Here is a 19,990-nt window from a genome sequence, read left to right on the forward strand (position 1 = left end):
GCATGGACCTCTGTCCTCAGTGTACGCAAAACTATACCCACAGTCTCCCGCCTCCTCAGAGTCCTGCTCCTCCTCTCATGTTTCCCAGCTCAGTGAATAGCCTTGCCACCCACCAGGTTTACCATGACTTCTTTTTGCTTAGCTGTCCAGGTTTTTTTGAAAATCCTCCCAAATCTACACTCTAAATATTTTTTCAGTCCACTTCTTTCCATGCCCATGCCAATGTCATCTCTTGTCTGGAGCACAAAAATAACTCTCCACTTGTCTATAAATATCTACTCTTGCCCCTCTCAAATCCCCAGAATACTTAAGGGAATGTCTGTGGGAAATGAAAATCTGATTGGGTCATCCCCTTGAGTAAGATGCATTGATTCCTTCTCATTGCTCTCAGGATACGGTCCCAAATCCTGGCAAGCCTTCCAAGGCCTTGTCTAACTCAGTCCTTGTGTATCTGGTTCTTTCTCTCTTACCTTCCTCTGAAAGAAGTCTCTTGCTCCTTTTTTCAAGTCTCAGATTCAATAGCACATTGGAAAAAAGGCTTTCCTTGACTCTATTTTAGTATAAGGCTAGGTGAATTTGTGTGCATATGATCTTATCTTTCCCTCTGGTGGCATTCATCCCGCTTAACATTGTCTAAAGACTACACATCTTGATGTATTTTGAATTCCATGAGAGCAAGGATCATGACTCTCTTGTTCCCTCTTTTGTCCTGGCACCAACTGAGAGCTTAATAAATATTAAGTGAATATTGAATAAATGAATATGTTCAGAAACAACCTTGCATTTTAACTTTTCCAGTGCGTCACATTTGGAAATACCTGAGAACAGTGTGTTTCATGTATTGGTAAGGGCACGTTGTAATAAAGTATTAGGAGAATCTAAGGAGATCAATGGTACCCTCTTTTGCTTCTTTCCTCCGCAACTTACAAAGGGTAAATCTGTGCAAGGAACCAGCCAGGATTCTACATCAGTAAGGGCCCTATTATATTCATCGAGTCTTCTTTGTAAGGGCAAAACAATGAAAGCTTGTAAGGTGTTCTTGCGCTTCCTGATTCCTAAAGATACTTTAACATTGCTCCCTGAGATTGATGCATATGAGGAAAAATTCATGCGAGCAGTTGATTGAGACAAAGATGACATGCCACTTTAATTTACTCAGTTTAAATTACCTGTGTTAATTTTTAAAGTTATAAAAATAATAGTCAATGAGTGTAAAGAGTGTAAAGAGAAGAAAGCTTCTCCCACTCCATCGAAATTTACTATCCTTAGGTAATCAAAGTTGACTTGTGCATCGTCTGTCCTGTTTTCATGCTCATGTAGTTATATGCAAAATTCTATGCATATATCTAGCTTGCTGTTTGCTTATTTTAAAAAATAGTATTAACAATGTCTATTACTCTGCAACTTGGATTACTCTTGAATAGTAATCTTTAGCACCTTTTCAGGTCAATAGATACAGATCTAATTCATTGTTTCTATGCTATGTAGTTTTCCACCGTAATGATAACTACAGTTTATTTAATCGTATTCTCATCGGTAGGCATTCAAATCATTTCCAGTGCTTTGCAAGTACTAACAATGCTGCAATAAATATCTAGCTATCCTTACACACCACCACCTTTATTTCTAGAGGATATATTCTCAAAGTGGGATTATTGAAAGTATATGTGTATTTGTATATGTATATTTTTAAATGTTAGTAGCTTTTGATTATATTCCCAAATGATTGTAGAATTTCATACTTCTAAGATGGCTGCCTTATCCTCACATTGACATTGCGTATCAATAGTGCTGTCTTTGCAGTTTCTAGGTTAAGCTGTGCCCACCTCACCTTCTGCCATGAGGAAGTTATAGTGACCCTCACTGAAGGCCAATTGGTTCTCTACTCGTAACTATTTTCCAAGTTTCCCACTGGAGCATACTTGGACTTCTGGATGACGTCCATGCCACAAAGAAATCTCGGGGGCAGTATTTGTCAAATGTTTTTTCACTCCACCGTTTCTCTGCTGTGACCTCCCAATTGAGATTTGGAGTCACTCGGTAGGAAACATTCCTCCCACAGTTCTGAAAAACTGAAGTAGTTCCCCAAGCCTCCTCTGCTTTTGGCTCCATTGACTTTTCCTGTGGTTTCCCTCTTCTTACCCGCACCGTGCCACACCCCAGACCAAAACCTAAAAGATGCTGATGCTGAGTCCCTGAATGAACCAGGCTGTTTCTGAAATCTGTGCATTTCCCCTTTGAATTCCTGTCCCAGCCACTACCTTACTTTAGAGGAAATTCTTCTACATTATATCCTTCATCTTATTTACGCCAAGAATGTCTCTTTTTCTAAATGGTACCCACTCTACTCTTCCCTAACAAATAGGACTCACAGTCTGTCTTTAGTGGCAGAAAAGCTAAATGGGAAGATAAAAAAAAAAACCTGAATAGCTCAAAGAGAATATAAATCAGGGAATTTTTCAAAAATATCCCATTATACATTGTCTACACCTTGACCAAAATACTTGCCCAGTAATCTCATCCCATGAATACATAGCCATTAAAATGATTGTTACCCACTCTCTAATGTACCCCTGATGAGATCTTTAGAATGTCTTTATTTCCCTACCTTTTCTCCGCCCTTTAGAACCTGAGCTTTCTCAGTATAAGGTTTAAAACCCATGCTGGTAATAGGTTTTCCATATAAAATTTCACTTCTCTTTCAAGAATCTGTCTTTACTACAAATGTCCAGAAATGTGATCATCCTTTATTTACATTTAACCATATTATGCAGAATTTATTTCTTCTTAATTTTTCCTTTCTCTTTTTCTCTCCCTATTTTGAGATCTCTACTCTGATGCAATCATCCTAGTCTGGTTGGAATAATTCCTCAAATGTTGTCCTCAGGTAGGATCCATGGATAGTGTGCATTCAGAATTTTTCATGGTTAAAGGTGACTTTCTTTTGCCTGGACTGATGAATAATTTTTGGCAGAGTTAGGTTCTTGGGTTGCTGGACTTCTTTTCTCCAGTTACTACGGATGTTACCTTACTGTCTTTGAACTTAGAGCATCACAGATGAAAGGTCTGATGCTCTTCTGTTCCTCTTTTCTTTGTGAGTAATCATGTTCCTTCAGTGTAGAAGCTACTAAAGTTCTTTTTCACATTGGAGTTTGAAAATTTCGTCTAGATGTGTTTAGGGGTGTATGTGCTTCATTCATCCAGCCCCAGAGTCAGTGAACCATTTCAATCTGGAGACTCAGCATTTCTTCATCTTAGGTAAATTTCCTCTACTTTTTGTTGTTATTTCTTCCCTGTGTGTTCCTTTTCCTCATTCTAGAACTCACACTATTACATGTTGGGACTCTTGGGTCTGTCCTCTAAGCCCATTGTCTTAAGGTATTTCTCTCTTCATTTTTGCTCTGTTGTATTAGTTTTCTATTGCTGATGTAACAAATTACCACAAGCTTAATGGCTTAAAACAATGCAAATTTACAGTCTTATATTTCCATAGGTTAGTAGGCTGACATGGATCTCTCTGAGTGTTGGCAGGACTGTGTTCCTTTCTAGAAACTCTAGGATAGAATCCATTCCCTTGCCTTGCCAGCTTCTGGAGGCCGTCTACATTTCTTGGCTTGTGGTAATCCCCTTCACCTATCTTCAAAGCCAGCAACAGTGCTTCTCTTTGCCCCTTCTTTAGTAACCACGGCTCCCTCTCCTTCTCTTCTGCCTTCCAATTATACTTTTAAGGACCTTTGTCGTTAAAATGAGCTCTCCTGAATAACTGAAGATAATCTCTTAATCTCGAGGTCCTTAATTTAATCGGATCTGCAAATCATCTTTTGCCATGTAAGGTGACATTTACAGGTTCCGGCAGGTAGGACATGGACATCCTTAGGGAGCCATTATTCCACCTGCCACACCTGTGTTGTGAAATGGTCCTCCAATTCAGTAATGAGCAATAATTAGCCAAAGGATAGACAAGAAAGATGAGTGACAGGGGAACTCAAATGGTCCTAGCGATAATTTTCAGAGCTGTTTGCAATTATGCTTTCCATGTCAGCCTTTACGGAGCTTATTCCCTGGTGGGGCGCACCCCACACTCAGTCAGAAGTTACTGTGGTGAGAGCGACTAACCACGTGCTCTTGTGCTCTTGTAGAATCCAGCGAACACGAAGACAAGGGTGCGGGAGCCTCGGGGGAGACGCCCTCCCAGCCTTACCCTGCACCAGTGTACAGTCAGCCGGAGGAGCTGAAGGAGCCCATGGATGATGCAAAACCAACTAAACCTGAAGAGAATGAGGAATCAGACCCATTGCCTGATAACTGGGAAATGGCCTATACAGAGAAGGGCGAAGTCTACTTCATCGAGTGAGTTTCCCACATTCTTCTAACTTTGCCCTAAAGATCATAGCGGTATGTAAATGATGTAACCAATGGAGATGTGGTCAAAATAAAATAGTGAATTTTATTGTTTCTAATATTAGCTGCCGTCTTTGTGAGAAAATAATGGGATAGGACACAGTTAAGGATCCTAGACTACAGCTATAAATCAAGGAATGAGTTAAACAATCTGACTTTGAATTTATTGCAATCATGACAAAAAAGGCATATCTCCAAGTGATGTTATTATTGAATTAGAAATAGTGTACATGTTCATGGAGAAATGCTTATTCTACTCTCCCAAGACCTCCCTATAGTCTAAATGAGATAATCCCATCTTTTAAGTCAGATTGCTGGACACATCCTCTATCAGTGCAGTGGTTCAATAGGATGCAGCTATTTAGAGCAAAATGCTTGCTGGTCATAAAGGAAAACATTTTAAGCATTTGCCCCTGAAGTAGGTGTCAGTACAATCATTTGTCTTTGTATAGTTCATCTTAAATTCCATTCTGTTTGTTCCTTACCATTTTTATGACGTGCCAAGGAAACTGAAATGCTAATCCTGAACTTCCTGGTGATACTTACTCAATCTTTTCTTTTCTTTGGGACTTCTTTTTTCCAAACTGAATTTTTAATATATTTTATTAGCAATACTGTTTAGCTTTCCTTTTCTTGATATTCTAGGAGTAGAGCAACTTCTTTAGCGAGTTCCTGAGTTGAAGATCTTAGCACACAGCTAAATTGTTGATGTGCATAAGACAATCAAAGTGTTCATTAGGAAGAAAGAAACTAAAAATATTGTAAATGGACAACAAGCCTTATTGCCGCAAAGTTGTGCAAGACATAAAGAGAAAAATTAATAAAATCTGAGGTTGTCAGCATTGACGGTGGATAAAAATAGGTAAACTCTGATTATTCAAGAAAGATATTAAAACTGGATTCCCTTTCCCAACCTGGAGTGATTTCTGACTTAGATCTCCGTAGGCAGAACTCAGTTGTGAAATTAAAATGTTTCCACGTGCCAATATTTAATTCTCATGTGAAGGTGGAAACTTTGAAAGATGTTGCCAAGGAAATGTACAATGAAATAATTACTTGGTGCTCTGCTTGACTCCAACATGGATGAGAAATGCAGTGTTTTGCAGAAAAAGAATCACTACCAACCATTCACCTTTTGACAAATCTAATAAGTTTAGAAAAAGAATAAAAATCTCTTGCATTATTTCTTATGGCTATAATCAATGACCCAAAGACAGCTTTTATCAATTAATTGGAAAAGAGAAAGTCATGTAGAATTTTTTTAAATGCTCAAAAGTGTTTGTATCTAAAAATATGATTTTGTTATTGATAAGCACAGTATGGCACCATTGCAGACCAGAAGTCAAAAATATCAACCTGAGATGTGAGTTCACACGTTAATGTACAGAACAAGGAGACTGATGATAGACACAATTTTATTATGTAACACAGTGGGTGTAAGGCTATGTGGAAACAATAAAAGTAAGCCAGTGTGACAAGTTGATTAAAGAACTATTTCCCAGGGCCGGCCCTGTTGGCCAAGTTCCACGTGCTCTGCTTCGCAATCTGGGTTCCCCAAGTTCAGATCCTGGCTGCGGGCCTACTCCACTTGTCAGCCATGCTGTGGAGGCATCCCACACACAAAGTGGAGGAAGATTGGCATGGATGTTAGCTCAGGGCCAATCTTCCTCAGCAAAACAAACAAACAAACAAAACTTATTTCCCTGCAATGTTTCCAATACTACAGTTATAAAAGCCTTATTTCTTTGTGATTATAAAATAAACTTTCCTCTTTTAACTGTGTCAGGTTTTGGGATTGTGGAGAAAAAGGACTTTGGAAGACAGGAGTTGTGCTCCTAGTGTCTAGTAAACAATTGGGTGCTGTCAGGACTTGGGAGAATCCACCAGAATGATTCTATTAATACTCTAGCTGGTCAGTCAGTGTCGGCATCCAGAGAGTCATAAGATTTTGTCCCTGCTCTCAAACTTTTTGTCAAGTTGGGGAAGAGAGACAAATAGTTGCAAACAGTTAGCAAACAGTTTCTGAATTTTGTGCTGCCATTCGGAGAAGGACAGGCTCAGCACAGACTTAGGTAGTAAAAGGAGGGTGACTAACACAGACTTGAGAAGTTGGAAACATGTAGACAGAACATTCCAGGTACAGGAACTGTCACTGCAAGGACCTGGTCCCCTGGTGTGGCAGGGAGAGGGGGAAGACCCCCAACCCTACCGCAGAAGCCGGTGTTAGCTGTGACGTGACTGCTCACTTTTCATTTTGCTAGATCACCTGTGCTTTGGAAAGACAAGCAGAGGCTTTTGTTTGTTCATATTCTATTATTGCAGGGAAGAACGGAGGGGGAGAGTATTAGGAGCAGAGAGATTGAGTCGGAAAATTAAGCCAAAAAGGACGTGATGGTTTCCTCTGTGACAGAAGGCCGAGGCTGAGGAAGCCTCATCCAGAGGCCAAGGAGAATGGAGTTAGGGCTGAAGAGACCGTGATGGGGAGGTGAGGAGTGCGGGGCAGGAGCGAATGGCCTGCTGACGGTGGGTTTCCACACCAGGCAGGCAGTCCCCGCCCCACCCTTCAGCCAGGGCCACTTTGAGCTCTGTCTTTCCTTCCTTCAAAAAAGTTACCTTTGAATCTCAAGACTCAGTGTGGTGAGCTCAGGAAGCACAGGGCAGGGAACGATCAGAGTTTTGTTCTCCCCGTCCCTCATTTCCACGCCATCACGACCTGCACTGGACGCTCCTTTCCCTCTGCACGTCCTTCGCTCTGCTTTACTTCCCCTCAATCCTCGCTGGTGTTCTCCTGACAGCTTTCACTCTCTGCTCTGGATTGCCCCTTCCCTTCCTAGCTACGTTTGACAAAACCGACACTTCAACCCACTGTCGTTGATCTGTGCCTGACTTCGCCATTGATAATCACGATGAATTCTTGTGTGAATAAACTCTAGACCATAAAAGCCCTTTGGAAACAATCGGGTAGAGCAGGAGACAGTGACAGGAGAGGCAGCTTAGTGGGGCGATAAGGACTTTCTTAGGGACTAAGCCATGAGGTGTCCTGGAAATTCTGGCCAAGAAACTTCTGAAACAAATACTCTTTGTAAGATAGAAGTTTGCAGCCTGGAAGCAAAGTCATGGTAAAGAAAGAAGACCAAAAGGAAAAGTAGAGTAAGTTAGGAGGTAAAACAGACAGAAGGAAAGGCAGGAGAGAAGGAAAAGGAGAGAGATTTGTAGGGTAAGGAGCGCTGACATCAGGGAGAACTTCCCTCTGCTACGAAGACTGCAGGACTCACTTAGAGTAATGGAAGTTTTTCCCTGGAAGTAAATCCCGCTCATTAAACTTTACTGAATTCTGTTTCTTGTGAAATGAAGATCATGATAAAACAGAAAATAAGTGAAAGAAAGGAGAAAGACCCTGTGGTTCTGTGTATACAATTTAAATATATATATATTTCTGAATAGAAGAGAGGAACTCTACCTATGCTGGAATTCTAAATTAAATATATATTTCTTAAAAAATAAAAATGTATATAAAAACATTGTGGGTTTTGAATTAAGGTAGCAAGTAATTTCTCTCTCTCTCTTTTTTTTTTTTTTTGGTCTTCTATGCAATGTTTTAAAATAGTTATTGATTTACTCAGTATTGCAAAGTAGTTTATATGTCTCAGGACTTGACAAGCTCTGCCTTTAGAAGATGAGGGTTTTTTCATCGCTGTTCTCGGTACTGAACACGTCTTTCCCACACTCTTCAGAATTGCTTTCTTTGATGAATGATGAAAGCAGACCCCTTTTATCATTTACAATGGTAGTTAATGGGAAAAGCTGTTTTTAAACAACAGAATTTTAAATTCTGAGTGAATGCATTCTTCCAAACATGCCCTAAAGCGTTAATAATGTCTCATGTTTAGCAATTTTCAAAAGACTTTCAAATGCATAACTGTTCAAAAGCAGTAGTTTCCTTAACTCATGACACCATCTTTACTAATATTATCTTTTAAAAAGACAGGGTAATGGGGGCTGGCCCTGTGGCCAAGTGGTTAAGTTCGCGCGCTCCGCTGCAGGCGGCCCGGTGTTTCATTGGTTCGAATCCTGGGCGCGGACATGGCACTGCTCATCAGACCACGCTGAGGCAGCGTCCCACATGCCACAACTAGAAGGACCCACAACGAAGAATACACAACTGTGTACCGGGGGGCTTTGGGGAGAAAAAGGAAAAAATAAAATCTTTAAAAAAAAAAAAGACAGTGTATTAATTGCAAATTCAGATTAGTAATAATAGTTGTCACATATTAAGCGCCTACTTTTTTCAGGCTGTGTTCAGCTTACTTAACAATAATAACTAATATATGAAGCATGTACACTGTGCTCGTTTAATTCTCACTCTAGGAAAACAAGCGTTATGGAAGTGAGTGACTTGCCCTTGGTTGTATAACCAAGAATTGACAAAGCCAGGATGCTTTGATTCCATTTAGCCAACACAAATTTATTGAGCACATACTATGTGCTAGGAACCATTTTAAATCCTGGGAATATAGTAGTCAACAAAATTCGTACTTTCGTGCAACATGGTCTGGGTCCAGGGTCTTTGCCCTTAACCAATTTGCTGTGGTGCCTACTTTACGTGTATTATATCACCACCACCCTAAAAAGCATTTGATGTACCCCCATTTTATCAATGAGATTCTGATGCACTCTTGGACAAATTAGCATTCCCGAGTTCTCATGGCTTAGTCACCCTGCAAAGCCATTGCCATTATCCCATACTACTTCCAGTGTATAAACCAACATTGCCTGAATAGAAAAGAAAACTTTTCTATTACAAATAGTATTTGTTTTATAAATTTCTTGGCCAGAAATTCACTGTTCCAGAGGCTAAATGTTCCATAAAGAAGAGTTGCCACAGGGTTAATCTGGATTGACATGCTTTGGGAATCCCATTAAATCACTTCTTTGTTTGGGAATCGGTTTAGTTAGTGACATACAAGAGACTGCTATTGCTCTGGCAAAAAACAAAACGACAACAAGAAACTATTTGTTTACTACCATCTTCCTGAATGGCACTGCATGCTATGATCTTAAATAATAGATTTTTAAAATCAGGCTTTTGAAACTAAAAATCACATCTGTGAAAAAATGGCATGGCTGTACATGGTTTCCTAAATCTTTGTCGGGGCTGAATTTCCTTGTAAATTTTAAACAAGACACACAATCTGTTTCTTTTTATGTTGCTATTTATGTCCTTAAGCTTTAAGTAAATCATCAATTACCATTTCAAACAAATTTAAAACTTTGATTTATTAAATAGAAGACAAAATACTTTGGAAATTTATTGGAGAGAAAAGTAAGATCAGGTTTTTGGTATGAAGCAACATCAGCATAATGCCTTCTCATTTTAGGCTCATCATATCCTGACTAGTCACAAAATCTGGTCTACGCTTACTCTCTATAATTTGTATTACAGAAATGGTAGATATATTAAATATTTTTTCATAATTTTTTTCTCATGCCTACACAAGACTCTGGTGCAACCCCTGACAGAAAATAAGTCTTTTAGACAAAACAGTGTGCAGCACACACTCACAATATCCAAAACAATATTTATAACAAAACCTGTTTTAGAAATGCTTTCTAAACATATGAAAGATAATTTGATGGCAAATTCACATATTTGTATGCTTAATAAAAATTTTAGGAAAATTATGTGGAAACAATCACTATAGAGGTCATTGACAATAACTTTTCATGTGGGTTACCAATGTATACATAGAAAAAGTAGTAAAACTATGAAGAATGGAGTCTTGAATGAAAAAGGTACCATCGTTCATATCACTTAGGTATATCCACTCATTGCCTTTAATAGTTCATCTTTTTGGAATGATGGGATAGAGGGGAGAGAAAGTCTTCTGGAAAATGATATAACCATCTTGGGGATTGTGTTGACTATAACATAATATGTGATCAATTTGTATACCTGTAAAAATGAGTATTGATTTTTAAAAATACATAAAATATGGTCAACAATCTCTATATTATTATTGTCCCTGAACCTACATGACTACTGCTATTGAAACTGTAACATCCACACGCATGTTGAGTTGCTCAATAGACGCAATTTACCTGGATCTTGTTTGCCATCTTCAAAAGATTATGTTTCATGCAGCCAAATATCATTGACTTCAATCTCTTATTATTCTTTTGATGTAGTATTTCCCAGGATGAAAATACAGTTTAACTACTAGTTGAAGATTTAGATTCGGAATTCGCTTTTTGGGAAGACTTTTTCAATTCAATGCATTTATCATTATTTTAAATATGTTACTATTTTTTTTAGAGAAAATGGAGCAAAGGAAAGGGTAACATATTTCTTATTCCAATAATAACATTTCAGTTCATGAAATATCATCCAATATTTCATCCAATATCATCCAATCAGTCATGAAGACATTATTTTGATCTGTGTGGCAATATGAAGGTAGGAGAGAAGAGAGGAAAAGGAGACAGAAAGAAAAGAGGAAGGAAAGGAGGACAGGTCTTAAAATTAGGTTTGAACTGGGTTGCCCTTGCGGATCCACTTATCCACAGTCACGCGTTGCTTAAGGAGGGGGACACATTCTGAAAAATGCATTTGTAGGGGATTTTGCCATGTGCGAACATGGTAGACTGTGCTGGAGGGGAGCAAATCTGCCACCCCAAAATGTGTCTCTTTAATATGAAGATTATTTTAGGCTGATTATTTTTAAGAAACAAAAGACAGAAAGTTTTTCTCGTTATCTCCTTCTTAAGCCTAAAAATTCAGATTTTAAAAAACCTGTCTCAGGAAGCAAGCTATCACCTTAGCTTAACATGAACTAGGTCGTAGACAGGAAGGAACCTAGAGAAGCCTGTGTGCTGGGCTCCCCTCTGTGTTCTTCTGTTTCTGTGGCCAAACAAACACTTGTTTTCCAAACGTTTACTCCTTTTCAGCTACCTGTGAACTGCCTTCTTCCCTTTCAAGTCCCTGCCTCTCCTCACCCCCAACACCTGCTTTTGTCTTTAGCTGAGGATGGTATTTAAGGTGAGAGCTTTGGCCATTTTAGTGAGTCACTCAGTTTTCCTGGGTTTCTCTCATGTATATATGTTATCAAATGTTTGTTTTTTTCCTCTTAATCTGTCTCATGTCAATTAATTCTTAGACCCGTCAGAAGGATCTAGAAGGGGAGAGGGAAATTTCTGCCTTCCCTACAGTACTCCTACAAACCTGGAAGCTACAGCCTACTGCACACCTAGGCTATATGGTATTAATCTTGTGGGACCATTGTCATGTATGTGGTTCATTGTTGACCAAAACATCATTATGTGGCACATGACTGAGTGCCTAAGAAACTGATAAAGGTTTTGTACCCTGACTGGGAAAACATACGGCAAATGAAAAAATAGAATAGAGGATAGACTATGGCATAATCTACATGAAAATTTTAAGCTTTGCTCCTAAGAAATACTCCATCCATTTGATAGCATTTTTATTAACATAATTCTTTAGTACAGCTTCTAAGACCTAATATTTATATGTAGATCCTATAAATTATTTATTCTGGAAAAATATTCAGATTTGAATGAAGAAAATTTGACTTGAAAGTGTTTTGAATAGAGAATTCAAGTTTACAAGGAGAAAATGTTTCCAGCGATGTTAACTGCCTCTCAGTCACCCTGTGCTCTCTTTCATCTCTAGGCACATTGCAATTTAATGTAACACCTACTAAGTACAAGGCATTCAACACAAAGGAACTTAAGTGGTGATTACTACCATCAAATAGGAGATAATGTTCTCAGTTTCTAAACCATTGGCAAAGGAGCTGAGAAAAACATCTTTGATTACCCTCGGAGGGAGTGAAATAAAGCGCCCTGGTATAAAAATCAGAGTGTTAGGTTTAGTATGCCTCTGGTTTCAGATCACAAAAAACTTTGGACCTGGAAATCAGACATATCTGGGTTCACGCTGGCTCTTCCCCTTTCACACACTAGCTGTGCATCCTTGGGCAAGATACCCAGCTTCTCTCCACCTCTGTTCCTCTATCTGTAAAATGGAGTTAAAAACACTAGGCACAAAGGCTCATTAGCATTTAATGACGTGGTGCCTGTGAAACTTCTAGTGCAGTGCCTGACCAAGTGGACCAGCAGGGAATGTTACAAGATGGTGAGAATGACTTTGCAGTGGTGTGCCACAATGTCGGGCAGCTTTTTCTGTTGAGGTGAAAAATTTCCTCTGTGAGAAGAAAGTTTCCTCAGAAGATAAGATGTTGTCATTTAACCTTCTGCTTTTGTCACTTTGGCAAAGGTTACACTTAAAAGATAGGCAGAAATTTCTGATTCCTTTCAAGTCAGCCTATCACGTGTCTTCATGTCTTCAAGATCATTGTCTTCAAGATCGTTCCGATATGAATTTAAACTAGAATTGCAGAGTGGAGTGAAATTTCACTTCTGGTTTGTTCCAGTCTCCAGACAGACTCAGTACATAATTGAACATCAGAGAATAGTTTTGGATAAACCATTTTTTAAGGTTTTCAACTGGATTTTTTTAATATGACATTGATTGAACTTGAATAGCGACTGACTCCACTTGATCTCTCACTTTTCATGATCATCCCGTTAACTTTATCCGTAGAAATATATAGAGTAGTATATTACTATGATTCAAAGTTCCTACCTAGAAAATATTTGTTCCATTCTCTGTTTCCACACAACTTGGATCAATGTGGAAAACAGATGTCCTGCATCTGAATCTACTCTAGCAATGAAAGTGAAAGGAAATCACATCCTCACATTTGAGAAAACATAGGATGCAAATTGTGAAAAATCCCACAATGGTCCCATTTTGTACACAGTTTCCTGCCCAATGTTTAATCCTATCTTCAAATGGAATTGTCGAGGTTTAAAAATATGTAATTTAAGGGAAGTGGAAAAGCTATTTGGTCTGTTGTCTCCCAAAGTCATTAAAAATATCCCCTTTGTAAGGCATCTTGAAGAAGCATGCAGATTACAAGGCTGGTAAGAGCCACTATTGAAAACTGCTGTGCTGTATCTTCATGTGATGTTTAAGACAATTACTGGAGGTAACTACTACCCACGTTTCTTTCAGAATCATTTCAGAAGATCAGCTAAAAATGCTGTTAACTATAAGAGACTCAGTCTGTCAAAATGTATTAAAGTGACATACTGTTAATGCTAGTTCAACCCCCAAAAAATCATACTGTAATGAAACGCTTTATATAAACTCAGGAAGGCTAGGAAATTCACAGTTCTCTACTAAATTAGCTAGTATTTGAGACCCATGTTGGTGTGACATAGAAGTGGTAATTAGACTGCCTGCAGTGGCTTGCTAATGGGCATAGATGTCTTTGCTTTCATGAGAATGTGTTAGAGACCTAGAAATGACTTTTCTCCAAAATGGGGGAAGGATTTGGAAGAAGCCAGGTGTGGGTAAACATAAGGGAAATTTATTTTTCTTGCCTACCTCCCAACATTTCTCCCTAGCACATAAAAACACAGACCTCAATGCACCCTCATACACACAAACACACTTTGAACTGAGCCATGTCTATAAAGAGCATCTTTAAAATAACTCTTTTTTTTCCCAAAATCGGAGCAGCAGACAATGAACTCAGTGCCTTACATTCAGGATAGTCATAACCCCCATTCCATCCATGGCATCAAAGATTTAGTTGAGAGGAAAAGACTAGATGATATTGACATGACTACAAATGAGGACCAAAATGAGATGGAAGTGTCTGCACTACTTTCCATCCTTCTGAAACTTGCTAATGAAACATCATCAGACTTTGCAAAGGTCAAACTGAGGGAAAATAAAAGCTAGCATACACTTCTGATGTTTTCTAATTTGACCAAATTCACAGACTGTATCTCATCATATTATCAGAGCCCCACTCAGAGAGATCAAGCATTGAGGAGTTCCTAAATGTGAAGAAAGTGGTGGAGAGTATTCTCTTTCCCCACGAGTCAGAAATAAAAGGGAATCTTCTTCAGGAGCAGAAACTTCATGAGCCAAGGGTCCTAATGTCTCAGTTCTCAGTTCAGGAATGGCTCTGCACATAGGCAGATGGGACGACGTTATTTGAAAGAAAATATTATTTGAAGAATGCTTTGACACCTTCTAGTCTTTTCCCTACTGCCCATGTTGACTCCATCCTTCCTTCTCCTTGCCTTGAAATTTCCTCCATTAAGTAGGCCCTTGGTCTCTAGGAGTTTGCTATTAAATATGCTGCCTGGGAGAATTTTCTGACCTTTGCTTTAAATGCAGATTAATTCATCAGATTATCTAGCTAACACTTGTGTCTCTGACACAATAAAATACGGTTAAATTTCACTAAAGAAAGAGAAAATACATGTGAAATTGCTATCATCATTATCATTTTGACTTCCTTACAATTGTGTTCAAATATCCCTATTATCTGGCTTTAATTTATATTTCCAGCCTGTTTTCTTACTTTTCCATTTCAGGTTCCATTCGTTGACCTTCTGACTCTTCCCTACATAAACCTCACACTTTTCCACACTTATGACTTTGCTCGTTCTTTTTTTCGAAGCCCCCACAAATGCCGCATACTTGATCATTTGTCCATTGGTAGATAAGGTCACTTGACACAGCTATTCACAGTAAAGATTTTAGCTCCAATGTGCATTTGTGAGCCATTGAGTGGTTCTTAAATTAAAGTGTGCGTAAGAATCACACGGAGTGTTTGCCAACAATGGAGATTTTGTGGCCCCGCCTCCAGGATTCTCATTTGGTAGTTCTCTGAGGACTGAGAACAGGCATTGTAATAAGTCCACCTGGTGGTTCCCGTGCGGGTGTCCAGGACTGATTTCTGAAACACTGAGCTAACATCTCTCCTTTACTTTTTAAATTTCTGGCAAAAGGCTCCCCAGAAAACATTTTTTCAAAACAAAAAATGTCATTAAAAATTATCATTAATTCCCAAAAATTCTATTGCAGAAACATTAGAATACAGACATTTTTCTCCCCTACCTTTCTAGCTGGATTGAAAGTATTTAGACGGGAGATAGCTAAATGTGGGTTAATGAAATTGCTATTAATCACTTTTTTGAGAAAAATGTAGGAATCCCAAGAACATGCTATAATTTGCATCACTGTTGTACCGCCTCTGCCAGCTCTGTGGAGTAACAAAACAGCTATTTATGAAAAGGGCAGGTTTAAAATGAAAATATTTCTTTTGCAAAACTCAGGAAACAGTATGAGAGCCTGCGAACTGCGCTCTTCCAACTGGAGAATCCCGCATTTGTAATAAATTCCTTTCGCTCTGGATGAGTTCTGCATTTTCAATGAGGTTAACTTGGCAACATTCTAGTTGATTTTAATAAAAATAGCTGCTTTGAGGACAAGGAGCTGAGGTTGCCAAATTTACAGCTGCCTCGCACAATTGCTCTTACACCTCCTTCAGGGCTACTGAGAACCAGTAAGCAAATTAAGTGTATCGATTGCAATTTTCTCGGACTAACCCCCCCTATTTTTTCTTAAGGAATAAACTTGATTCCTTTAGTATGTGTCTGTTCAGAGTGATCTCTTTTCTTTTCAGCCATAACACAAAGACAACATCATGGCTGGATCCACGACTTGCGAAAAAGGCTAAACCTCCGGAAGAATGCAAAGAAAATGGTAGGTTATTAAGTTTTTATGGTGTTTCCGCGCTTGCACTTGGAGAACGTTTGTGTTTCTTAAGAGAGGGTCTCACCTAAAGAAGCAATGATCTGGCTGAAACTGTTTTAAAGATGTAATGTGTAACGCTCAGATGGGAGAGAGAATTAACTCGGCATTTCAGTGGGGCCATGTGGTTTTCCTTTTTCTCTCTGAGGAGCTGTGTGGACCTCCCTTCTCTGTCATCGCTGTTGGTTCTGTTTGACTCCTGGCCTGACTTTCTACCACCTACTTAGGACTTTTTGTCTGCAATATGTCTTTCTGAGGACTGATCTTTTAATTGGAGTCAAACATGCTTTATAGAGAAACAGCTTTTGGAACTATAGATAATATTTGAATTTTGTATTTAGAGGCATAGCATTCTGCTAGTTATTAAGGAACCAGTGATAGAAAGATCTATACATAGAGCGAGTTTCCTTTAATCAAACATTGAAGCAAAATGATTAATTGCTTGTATCTCCTAGGTTATTCTTAGGATTTTCCAGTTCCCAATGTGATAATATTAACTGGCTTAGAAATCGACTGTTTTCGTGTATGTGAAGAGTTTTTTAAACAATTTTGAGGATTAGATGAATGTAAACCTTGTTTTTAAATTTGTAAATTATATAGTTGAAGTCTGTTACTGATGATACATGTAATTTCTTAAAATATTGAGTTTAGTGTTAAAAGAGCGCTTATAAGTTAGCTAAAATGATAAGCAGCGTACTCTCGTGATGATTTATTATTTGACCACCATCCTTTATCTAATCAAATTGTTCGCGCCCTGTTCGGAGGCGTCTATGCCTGAGGAGCTCTTAAAGGTGAAGAAAGCGATGAGGAGTATTTGAACTTTTTACAAAGTTTTTGCAACGTCAACTTTTGAGAATGTCTAATTCTAGAAGTCCTTTCGTTTTAACAATAATTCTGGCTTTCTCGGATAATATCTAGATAACATTGTTCATTCCAAAGTTATAGGAACTGTTCACAAGCTAGTTATAGTACTGAATTAAATTAAAAATTAGAATATATGATTTATATGTACACATCTAAATGCAGAAATATCGTTTTTAGTCACTATACAATTTATTCGTACACATCTGAATGCAGAAATATCCAGTTTTTAATCATTATCTACATTGAATTTTATATTCATAGCTGTATCTGTGTGCCTTCTTTATAGTAGTGATTGAATTCCATAAAGTTATTATGTGACCTGGACTTCTGAGCACAATTAGGTTACATTTCAGTGACACCAGCAAGACGTGTATTGCAAATTATGATAGGTTCCAAATTAAAATGACCTGGTCTCTCATATCTTGGACTTACAATTTACTTTTGCCACAGATATAAAACCTTAGTATATCCTAATTAAAATAAATTTAACAATTTCGCAGTTCTGTGACATACCGAACTTCGCAGCTGTCTTGTTCGTTTGAGTTGTTCTTTTCGTTATAAAAAGCTATTAAAGTCAAATTTCAAAATCCTGGGAGAGATGTTGGCATAACATATTGCATAATTATAATATTTCAGTGTTATCAGTTTTTCCCACATCTGCACTTATCTGTCTTCTTAGGATGGTAGATGCCTAAAATGATGCCACAGTCTGTGAGACACGTGTCATTGAAAAATGAGTCCCAGAATGCCATCTTAAAGCTGAGATTTATAACTGGTCAATTACTATTTGTTTTCATTTTCTACAAAATAAACAATTCATAAATCTTATTCCGTATATTATTGGAATGTTTTACAATGGAAACTAACGTCTAGTTAGCTAGAATGCTATTATTCTGGACACATTTGAGGTTTTCTTGCCAAGAAAAGTGCTTTTAGGTAATACTGTTACTTCTCTTTTATTTTTCTTTTCTTTGAATAACATAGATTAAAATTGCTCGTTTAAAATGTTGGATGTTCATGGATTGCTGTTGAGCTTGCTAATTGAGTCAGGCTTCTTTGCATGTATCACAGTTCAGCTGAGACCAAGCAAAGTTAGTAATTTTCTGAATGATGGAATGTGTGTAAAATGTTGTGGAGGCTCAAGACGGTAATATCTTTCTCCAGCAACGATTTATCCTTCTTCAGCCAGGGAGATAAGAGTGGTGGATGATCACCTTAAACCAAACGAGTTGAGCCAACATGAGGTTGGGTTGAGTTCTGGCAGGACCCAGTCTGTCTCTGGTTTGCTCCTGTTCTTACGGAGTTCCCCCCGCCCCCCCACAAGGTTTTCAACCAACAGCCTCCTGCAGGTCGGCAACCGTTTCCTATAAAGGGTCAGGGAGGGAATATTTCAGGCCTTGTAGGTCCTCCCGTCTCTTTGCAACTACTCATTGTGCAAAAGCAGACAAAGGCAATCATAAATAAAGGGCATGGGTGTCCAATAATGCTTTGTTTATGGACACAGAATTTGAGTTTCATATACTTTCACGTAACTAAATATTGTTCTTTTGATTTTTTTTTTTTGTCAACCATTTAAAATTGTATAAACTGTTCTTAGCTCATGAGCCACATGAAAAGTAAGGACAGGCTGGATTTGGGTCTCAGGATGAACCCAGGCCTAGTGTGTTCATGTGGGGCCTTCCCCCTGGCAGGTCTTGCATGCCAATCTTTTAAAGATATTTTTCCTCTTAGTATTGCAAGACTTCCGAAAATCTCTGGTGCTTTTCAGGGGTTTTAGCTTGGGTTTTTGACTCTAGATGTTGCAGCTTCAGAATTTGATAAATGTCCTCATGGTATAATTGGCGGTTGTGTTTGAGATCTCTCAAGTCTATATTTTGTCACTCCATTCCCTCAAGATGCCTCGACTCTTTGCTGGTTTCTAACATCCAGCTTCTGCCCAGGCCAAGTCTGGATTCTTCCACAGCCCAGAATCAACAAAACCAGGTGCAAAGTCTGCCCTCCCCTCTCCAGAGTTCCCTCCTCTTCAGAACCTTAGTCTAGATGTGTCGTTTCAGCCGTCCTCTGATCCCTTCTAATTGTTCAGCTTTTCCATTTTATCTAGTTTTTCTATGTATTCTCATGGGTTATAAGCTTCTCACTCCTAGAAGCAGAAGTCCTACCTAGAAATGGAAATTTTAGTGCAGTAATTTTTAAATTGTACATTTTAGACCTTACTCGGTTGCATACCATAAATTCTTTATTATTATCATAAGTTATGTTTTAATCTCTAAAGGTTGAATTCCATGACATTGTGTATGTATGCATACTACTGAGAATGTACATATGTACATGTGTATATGTATGTAGATATGGATCTGTAAACGTATGCATCTTCAGATCTGTTTACAGAGGTGCATGAAAATTCTTTGGTCAACTATAATAAGAGAAAGCCAAGTGAAAGCGAGACGGAAGGAGGTATTATTCCGGGGCTGGAGAAAAACTAGCAAGTGTTTGTTTGTTGGTATCAAGGGAGAAGATGTCTCAGTATAAATACATATTGGACAACCACTTATTCTGTTGACACTAAAGCAATCGTTTTGCTTTTTTATTTGGAAGATAATACTGCTACTAAGCATAAAAACAGGGGGGCCAGCCCTGTGGCATGGTGGTTAAGTTCACGTGCTCTGCTTTGGTGGCCTGGGATTTGCACGCTCAGATCCCAGGCACGGACCTACACACCGCTCATCAAGCCAGCTGTGGTGGCATCCAGCATGCAAAATGGAGGAAGATTGGTGCAGATGTTAGCTCAGGGCAAATCTTCCTTAAGCAAAATAAAATTAAAAAAAAAATTGAAACCAAAAAACATACTTCCTTCTCTCATACTGTGGTTGAAATACTGAAGCCGTTGTGCTCTGTGCGTTTGTCACAGCTCTGTGCATTTCTGGAGTTTTAGCACCAGTCTACATAGCAGAAAAATGTCTCCACCTACTACTGGATTCTAATATTAGTATTTAGGGGAGGGCTGCTGAGCAAGCCAACGTAGTCCTT

The 19,990-nt window shown here is 38.6% G+C and overlaps 1 protein-coding gene across 18 annotated transcripts in view; it reads left to right on the forward strand.

The window, feature by feature from the left end:
* Positions 1–19,990, forward strand: part of MAGI2 (membrane associated guanylate kinase, WW and PDZ domain containing 2) — a 1,262,944-nt gene that overhangs the window by 813,629 nt on the left and 429,325 nt on the right. For all 18 annotated transcript variants that reach the window (XM_070265334.1, XM_070265337.1, XM_023640142.2 and 15 more), the window contains 2 exons: positions 4,140–4,350; positions 15,972–16,051. In XM_070265334.1, coding sequence (XP_070121435.1) covers positions 4,140–4,350; positions 15,972–16,051 — 291 coding nt within the window. The remainder of the gene's footprint in view (positions 1–4,139; positions 4,351–15,971; positions 16,052–19,990) is intronic.

The sequence above is a fragment of the Equus caballus genome, chromosome 4 (assembly GCF_041296265.1).
Source record: "Equus caballus isolate H_3958 breed thoroughbred chromosome 4, TB-T2T, whole genome shotgun sequence".
Classification (NCBI taxonomy): domain Eukaryota; kingdom Metazoa; phylum Chordata; class Mammalia; order Perissodactyla; family Equidae; genus Equus; species Equus caballus.